Source organism: Hippoglossus hippoglossus, chromosome 5 (genome assembly GCF_009819705.1).
Source record: "Hippoglossus hippoglossus isolate fHipHip1 chromosome 5, fHipHip1.pri, whole genome shotgun sequence".
Lineage (NCBI taxonomy): Eukaryota > Metazoa > Chordata > Actinopteri > Pleuronectiformes > Pleuronectidae > Hippoglossus > Hippoglossus hippoglossus.
Window position 1 is genome coordinate 10317766 of NC_047155.1, and position 9109 is coordinate 10326874.

Below are 9109 nucleotides of genomic sequence, written 5' to 3' on the forward strand. Positions count from 1 at the left end.
TATATCACCTTCCTACACATGCATAAGTAAAAACTATTTCTCACTCAGAATGAGTCACACCTCTCACACCTCAGTTGTATTTAGATGCAGGTTGTGTGGTTGTAAACCTGAGGATATTCAAGTAATTCCGCTAAATGTGTTGCCATGTTTAATGATGAGTAACAACAACTTCACCCAGATCTCCTCAGTTTATTTCATCAAATACAGAGGCAAACAGAAGGACACGTTTTACAACCCAAACTTAAGATAAAGCCTTGAAGTGCTAATCTGAGCTTTGTTCACGTCTGACCAAGGCTGTCCTCGCTGCCGCCGGGCCAGCTCAATCTTTATTGATCGTCTTCAGCCTGAGTGTCCCCCCAACTCTCGTCTACTGGGCCCTGATACCCGACACCAGCAGAGAAGCACAGGACATCTGTTTTGTTCATTTTAGGAAAGACCATTTTTTATCCAGACATTATCATTCTGAGGAATATATTTATTTGGTAAAAAAACATCGATATCACCAAAGGATTTGAGAGTAGAGTACTTATGCTAATACTCTGTTGCACTTTGTCATCATCACCATCTTTTTTTATTGAACACGCTCTTGTGCTTTGTCAAAACCTGGCATCAGGGGCGCTGCGACTGGGGTAGGCCTGGGGCCCCGAGCTGAGAGGGGTCCCTCGAGAATTGCTGAATGGCATTAGTCCACAGTAACACTTTGTAAGAACCCCCTGAAGGGTTGACCATACTTTCCGCGTTTCATCAGAGTTGTCATAGGGTTTGGTTCAATCTAGGACCCCCAGGTCCCTTTTGCCCAGGGCTCCCAAAGTCCCTTGAAACGCTCCTGTATGGCACCTACATTACCCACAATGCAGCTCGACTACAATTCAGTCAGACGCTAACATTTGAAGTTGTTCCTCCCAAGACCTGGTGTAAAAGGCTCGTTCCCCTTGACCATGACTACGTGAGCACATGGAGGGCTGTACATTTTTTGACTATTTATTTTGCAGGTAAAATGTTTTGCTAAATCTCAGACTGAGACAAACAGGAAATATCAGAAAAGCTACAAAGGTCCCCACCAGGAACAGAAACAAGGATGAAGCGCTTACAAGCCACACACTCCTAACCACTAAGTCACTTCCCTAAATTTGTACCTTTTACAATAAATTGAGAAACAGTTTTTATTTTGCCTACAACTCCTCATTTTATAGTCCCTGGATGGGCTGAAAAAGACTTAGAGAGAGCTTTCAAAAAGGTACATTTTTATTCCCTCACAAGCGACTTAACAACTCCCTCCCTATATATTCATGTATATAAATAAATGAAAACAACATCAGAAACCTTTTTCCTTTTTTAACCCAGTTATTATTTTGCTCTGCGAGAGCTGCACACAAATCCTCCCCACACAAAAGACATTTTCTTCTTCTTGTAGCTGAGAATGAAAGAACGAGTGGTAATAGAAAGCTTGTTTCTGTCTCGAGAGCTGTTTATGAATTATGTCCTTAAAAAATCGTTAACTGTATAATCCTACCACATACCATTGTACCACTGACCAGTCTTAATTAAAATCTGAATTGACTGTTGTTGTGCTTTGCACCTCAGGGCCTCTGTATAAAAGAAAGTAAACTGTTAATTTCTTTTTTTTTTAAAGGATGATCATACTGTGCTTAATGTTGAAATTAATCTCGCACTTTATGAGGTGAGCAAATCACCACTTGGTGCTTTTTAGTCATGCAGGAGAGTAGCTCTGCAGTTTACCCTTGACATTGCTTTGTATTTTCTTTTTACACTTTAGTCATTAAATTCTCTTGTGTGTGACAAATTGTGCTGAATCATGTTTGTGACCAGTAATGGACCTTCCTCTCTGCTGGTTCAAACATGGCTGCCTTTCAAGGTGATGACCAAGTGACCTTGTCAGTGAGACATGGATAGAAAGGTTATGTATCACATCTGTAAGATCAGTTCATGTAAAGTTAAAGGAGAAACATGATGCTTTTTCAGGGTTATTCCTCTAGTGTGTTGTACAGGTGAATATTAAAGTTGTGCAAAGTTAAAAAGCCCCCCCCCCCCCCCCCCCACACAGAAAACGCTGCACCCTTTGCTCCTAAAACGCAGCGTCAGTAGTCTGGCCGATACTTAAGGGGTACCGTGATGACATCACCATGTCCCAAAGTTACATAATGCACGACTACTCATGCTGGCCAATCAGAGCAGGGTGGGCTTTACAGGGAGGTGGGGCTTAAAGAGGGTCATGGCGATAATGCACCTTAATGTCGGTTGCCCGCCGCCAATAAACCGAACAGAAGCAGAGGCTGAAATAAGAGAAACCGCAGCCATGGACAGTTTCTGATCATTAGAGCATGTAAACCTTTTCAGGGAATAACACAAATTAAAATTATGAACCTGAATATGAAAACAATATGTCTCTGTGGAGGTGAGGGGGCTGGGAGAGCACCCTCACCTGCACCACAGAGGATCAATCAGCGCAGGTGAGAGCTGTTAGCGGATTGGTCCTCGTGCTTAAGAGGCAGCATCGGAGCTGCCTCAGGAGATCACTCTGGAACTCAGACACTCGAGAGACACACGGGACCCTGGCCGACTCAGGAAGAGACCAGAAGAGACTGAGCTGCAAAGCTAGTCGCCTTTAGTTAAAGTTTATTTATGTTTGTTCCTGTGTGTCTGTGATCGAATAAATATGTTGAAGTCCGAATGGTTCGTCTCTGGTTGTTGTGGTGAGAGCCCCGTGGCAAGGTCCACTGCCACAGTCTCCTTTAATGTGCACATTATCTCTATTTCTGTCTTAAATTGACAGTGTGAAAGAAAAAGCAGTAAATATATACCTGTGACTCACATGCTGTAACAATGCACCTTGATTAAACCCGGTCGAAACAGACCACGCTGACGTACAGTAGTGACTAAAGTAAATAAATGTCAAAAGTCTCCAATCAGCACTGGTTATTCTTCAGCCTGTGTTCAGAGGGGGGGGCGGGAGGTCGGGCTGGTGAAGGACTCTTCCTAAGAGGGATCGATGTGCTGTCCTTCCCACTAATTGGCTGCGGAAACGTGGAGTAATTGCATGTTTCTGTGTTTTAATTAGTGCTGAAGATGATTGCATGCTGCTTCCCCAGGTGGCCTGTAAATCCACCACACACAAACACACACACACACACACGCACTTACACACGCACTTACACACGCACACACACACACACACACACACAAGGACACACAAGGACACACACAGACAAGCAGCCACTGCTCCGCTGAAAATATATAAAATCAGGCTTCACTTTACATTAAATAGACGATAGCTGGATAAAACAAATTTGATATCAGGTCCTGAGACATGATCCTTCTCTCTGTGGTCTGTGTAGTAAGTAACTGTTCTGTGATATATATATAAAAAAAAAAGCTATTATTCATATATCTGAATACATATCTTTCATTCTGTGTCCTTAACTGACTCTGATGACATTTTGTATGTGGTCTAACAGACGTTCTTCACCATGTACCGATGCTGTAAGCTTGTTTGCAATTAGTGTTAAAATTACAATGCAGTTTTCATTTATGTCAAGACATTGACATTTTTATAATCGGAATTACTATTGAACGTACTGATTGATTAGTTAATTATTTGAAATATTTGTTGATAAAAGCTTCTTCAATGTGAGGATTTGGTGATTTTCCCTTTTTTACAATTTTCTGGCATTTATGGACTATTTATTTAATTGGCTATGAACATAATTGTTAGCCAGCTTCTGTAATTTGAAATTAATATTTCGTTTCTATCATGCCCCCTGCACATGTCAATCGAAGAAGCAATTCCATAACATTTCAGCATTTAGCCTTTGAAATGTTTGTGAGAATGATCCTTTGTGCAATATTCACAATGAACACACACATGCGTACATTTAGCTTTTCCAAATTCAAAGCTCTTTTATTTGACCAGAGAACAAAAGAATAACAACGAGATAGCGATCAATTTACAGCAAAACTCTGGGTTCTTGCTAACATTCAGGTCAGGAATAATAAGGTCTGCTCAGAGAACTTTAACAGGCACTATAGTTAACATGCTTTGAGGTGTCGGAAATCAAAAGAAAAGAAAACTGTGTGAATAAAGCTCCCGTCAATTTGAGTGGGAGTGTCGGGTCTGAAGTCCGGCCTAATGAGGAGTTTTTAATTGAAATCAGATTCATTCATTCAAATTTAGTCAATCCACATTTGCCCGTCTCTCTGCCTCGTACCAGGACGGTGATGTGCACATCTGACAGGGAGATTACTTCTTGCCAAACCTCTGGGGGACGGCCATACTCCAGATCTGACCGGGAGCCGCGGCGTCCCAGTTACGAGTGTGTATTTGGTCGTCCATCACCACCTGCCCTCTGGAATCACGGCCGAACCTGCAGAGAAGATTAACATGAGCAGGGACTGATGTGAGATATTTAAATTTCATGAAGGAAGGTAGGGTGGGATAGGGGTGGGGATACAATTTGACTAATACATAGAGAAGTCACTTGTTCCAAACTGCATTTAACAGGAATGGCTGTAACATTATAGTTTAAAGGTGACACAAAATTACAGGCAACAGTTTCAGTGAAACGTTGAAACCCTGGAGGTTGAGACCCACATTTCAGGTCAAAGACCTCATCTGATCTTTGCTGTCACAGGCTAATGGCTCCTCAGCCACTTTCACTAATGGACAGCTGAGGCACATCATGTTAAAAACGGGTTCATGGTGGTGATTCTAAAATTCATATATCTTGTGAATGAGTAAATGGATTTTCCACTTCAGCTGCAACGATTATGACTAGTTGGGTGAGAGAAATATAATTTATAACTATTTTGATAATGGATTCATTATTTAAATATGTTTAAACCAAATTACCAGAAAAATGTTGCGGCTTTTAAAAAGTGAATGTTTGCAGCTTTTTCTTTGTTCGTGTGCAATACTGTTGGTTTACATGTATATATTTCTATATGTTACAGTTCTTTGTGTTGATATTGTATTGTCACCTTTACTTTACTATTCCCTTTTTGCTGCTTTTAACTTACATTAATTCTCTGTGTGCATGTTTTTTCACTGTCTATCTGTTTTTGTGTGTGATCGATACCGACTCTGCCATGCGTCACTGACCTCTGTGGCTGATGCAGGACTGAGTTCCTGGTTTCTCTCTGAGGTCCGAGCAGCAGAGCTCTGAGCACCGAGGTCAGCAGGCGATCGTCAAAGCTGCTATCTGTGTTTTCACTCTCCTGTATGGAACGTACACAAACACACACACACACACACACACACACACACACACACACACACACAGAGAAATACAAAGCCTAGTATCAAAAAGATTCTTTCTGCTTTTGAATAAAAAACCCATAAACACATCTTGGGAACTTTAAAAGCTCTACTTGGGCTCTTATCCGGGCTGCAACACAAACCCTGGGGCTTGCAATTCCAGTCACTGTGTCCTGCTGTGACAGGGGACCTTGAGATGTACATATCTATCTAGGCTCATCCAAATATCCATCCACCTTTATCTTTAGGCAAAATAAACCCAGATCTGTCTGTCGCAGAAAGGAAAACAATTTTTTTTTAATAAAGATGTGATTCCTGTGCTTTTAGGAACCTCTATATCCTGCTCTGACTGTCTCTTCACCTCAGAATATGTTAATGTGTATTTCACACACGGTTGATAAAACAGCTAAAATGAATTGACAACTTATCTGAAATTGTTGGAATGACTACTGGCTATATGCTCAGATTGTTTCATGCTCAGATCACTCACACTACTCCGCTCCTCCGCTCCCTTCACTGGTTACCAGTGGCTGCCCGCATCCGTTTCAAAACACTAGTACTTGCGTACCGTGCTGCGAACGGATCGGGTCCAGTCTACATCCAGGTCATGGTCAAGTCTTACACCCCAGCCCGTTCACTCCGCTCCGCATCTGCCAATCGGCTTGTTGCTCCCTCACTGCGAGCTAAACACTCAACAAATTCACGACTGTTTGCTGTCCTGGCTCCTAAATGGTGGAACGAGCTCCCCAATGACCTCAGGACAGCAGAAAGTCGATACATCTTCCGCCGCAAACTAAAATCACTTCTCTTCCGACTATACCTTGAATAAAAAATAAAAGAAATAACAAAAAAAAAGTTTAAACAAAAAATTTAGTAGCACGTATATGGCACTTACCTATAGCACTTTGTAGTTTGGCTTTCTTGAAGAAAATTGTATTTTCTTGATTCTTGTTGTTCTGGGTTTGTACCCTCATGGTTGAATGCACTTAGTGTAAGTCACTTTGGATAAAAGCGTCTGCTAAATGAAATGTAATTTTTCATTCACTCTAATCGGTTTAAAAATTAGATTTTTATTCGTAGATGCCAAAATTATTTTGGCAAATTGAATCATGCGGTAGAAAATCAGCATAAATGTTGTTATTGTAATTGCCTTGCCGCAGGTAAATCGGTGAGCTGAGGTCTTAAAAGTCAAAGATTGTGAGTGATGTGTTGTCTCACCAGCCCCAACAGGCGGTCGGCCATGTTCTCCTCTGAGCTGCTTGGCAGGATGTCATTTTTGTCCACACCACCCTGGATGTGAAGAGCCTGACTGACGCCAGCCATCGCCACCAGCAGAGCCAGAAGAGTCACCACTGCAGCTGCGTCCATGGTCGTAGTCTGGACAGGAGGAGGTCAGATGAAGGCTGATGAGAAAAGCAGAAGATTTCAGTCGTCCGATTCACACCTGTTGACTTCAGCAGCTCCTGGAGAACAGAGGAAGGACTCGTCCTGGTCGGGGTTAGTTGTCCTCTGTGCGCGGTGCTCCTGGCTAACTTCAATGGTGGTAACATCCTTGCTGGAGCTTATATACACCCTATGCTCTCAGGCTGGAAACTCCCAGGAGAGCTGAAGAAGTATGCTACTGTACAAAGGGGAACAGGATGGAGGAAGAACAAGTCCCTAATATGAGACTTAACCAGGTCCATTTAGTAGGATCAGGGCATTAGTGATGACAGAGTGTGTTATTATGTGGCCCTCAGGATCGTCCAACACAACTCTCGCTGTTATTAAACAGATAAATCCCTGCAAATGGACTCAGATCCACCAGTCCCTTTTGACCACTGGTCCACGCTGCACGTAGGCAGACGACACCTATTAACCACTTAATGATGAGTCAACATTAAACAGATTAGAAAGCAAATCTTTATTGATCTCAGGCAACAGAGTAATTAACCTAAAAACGCTTTGGGAGCAGAAAAACATGGCAAACACAAAGCATGAATTAAAGCGACGTATTGATTTGTTTTTTAATATTTTTCTCCAGCGCTAATTTTATATATTGATAATATCCTCTAACACCTCAGGGTTTACAATAAAATGACTGATTCGTTCATGAGTGAAGTATCAGCTTTGGGCGTTTAGAATGATGCTGTGGATCTTTAGTTTTGTTTAAATAGTCATTTTGCAAATGTAATGTCTAAAATCACGTTTAAGGGAATGTGTGTAAATTAAATTTTCAGGTTGATATTTCATTTTTTTTCTTATCTCAAATATTATTATCGGGACCCTATAAAACTTTTACTTATGCTAGATTCAAACATGCCGTCTCCTGATGATTATTTGCATGAATGTAAAGCACACTATATTTCAACAGTAACGTTAGGGGACGTTCAAGGTTTTGCTTACAGAGGTTCTTATTTGACATGCTGACAAAGAGATTTCAGAAAGAGAAATAAAACCCTCCATTTGTGAAATGTCAGCTTCCCTCATTTAGTTCATTTTACACAAAGACAATTTTAGACTTGATTTATGTGAGTGACAGCAGCTTTATTAGTCCCATATGTGTTCACTTAGTGCGTCACTGAGTGTGTGTGTGTGTGTGTGTGTGTAATAATTGGTCACTTCTCCAATACTGGATGAGACAACAGATGTGCCTCATCACGGAGCCTAATGGGAGACAATCCGCTTTATCACACACACACACACACACACACACACACACACACACACACACAGGTTTGCGCAGCTTCCTTATCAGGACTTTGCTTTGACTTCTATTCATTGTGGACAGCCTAACGAAAAAACCTTATCCCTGACCTTACCCATGACCAATTCATCCCTAACCCTAACCATAACCTAACCACAATTCACGTTATACCCCTAACTTTAACCAGGACCCTAAAAATTACGTTTTGCCTCATAACGACTGAGTTTTGGTCCCCATGAGGGCTACTGGTCCTGACAAAGTCAGTGTTTATACTGGAAAGGTCACACACACACACACACACACACACACACATCCAGTTTAACTGCCATGGCAACCTGGATGACATCTGAGGGAGTTGTAATAAGTAATAAGATCAGAAGCTTTGGGATTAAGAAAATGTAATTTACTCTGACGCGATAATGGAAAAATAAATGTAAATGTCCAGCTTTATCTAAACTAAATACAGGAAGTGTAGAAAAGAAGATCCCTTCATGAAACATCTTTGAGTGTCATGCACATGAGGTGTTATATATACAGTCTGACCCAGATCTATACGTGGCTGACCTTTGTTTCTTTATGAGCCTGAGCACAGGCTGAGAGGCCCTGGCTGATGCACTACCTGATGATGATTGCTCTCATTACCGCTGCATTGATCGCCTCATCCAGGAGGTATTCAACACAAGCTGCTTTTTGTTACCCTGAGCATAAAGGCTTTCTTCATCACGTCATAAATGCTGTTATTTTTGTCTTGTAGCACTTTCTGGCTCAGTCCAATGAGGACCTGCCAATCTCCCACTGGGTCCTGGAACAAACAGTGCAGAAGAGAAGCAGCACACTACCTCAGCCATTGGTTTAAATTAAGTTCAATTAAGGACCAGAATTGCCAAGTGAAAAGAAAATATGAAAAGCAATATTACAAAGATTTCATGTTTTTTTTTCACTTGGCAATACCGACCCTTTTGTGCATTACAAAGCTTTTCAAAGTAGGTTTGAGGAAATGCTGTGAGGCTCCACCACTGAAACATTCTGTGAACTGCTGCAAAACAACCACCATCTCCGGGAATAGAGCAGCAGACGAAACAACTGACATTTTATTATATTGACATAAATATTCTTTCAGTCACACACAGACTGCAGTTACAAAGGTAAAA

General features: G+C 41.5%; 1 protein-coding gene across 2 annotated transcripts; it reads right to left on the reverse strand.

The window, feature by feature from the left end:
* Positions 1–3898: 3898 nt before the first annotated feature.
* Positions 3899–6794, reverse strand: npffl (neuropeptide FF-amide peptide precursor like). Of its 2 annotated transcripts, none has more exons than XM_034584987.1 (3): positions 6491–6794; positions 5117–5229; positions 3899–4382 (listed from the first exon to the last, which is right to left on the reverse strand). In XM_034584987.1, exons 1-3 carry the CDS (start codon positions 6638–6640, stop codon positions 4259–4261), a joined length of 387 nt encoding a protein of 128 aa, XP_034440878.1. In that variant the 5' UTR covers positions 6641–6794; the 3' UTR covers positions 3899–4258. The 2 variants fall into 2 exon arrangements, with proteins under 2 accessions (XP_034440878.1, XP_034440877.1); XM_034584986.1 differs by having other exon boundaries at positions 5117–5232.
* Between the last annotated feature and the right edge of the window lie 2315 nt (positions 6795–9109).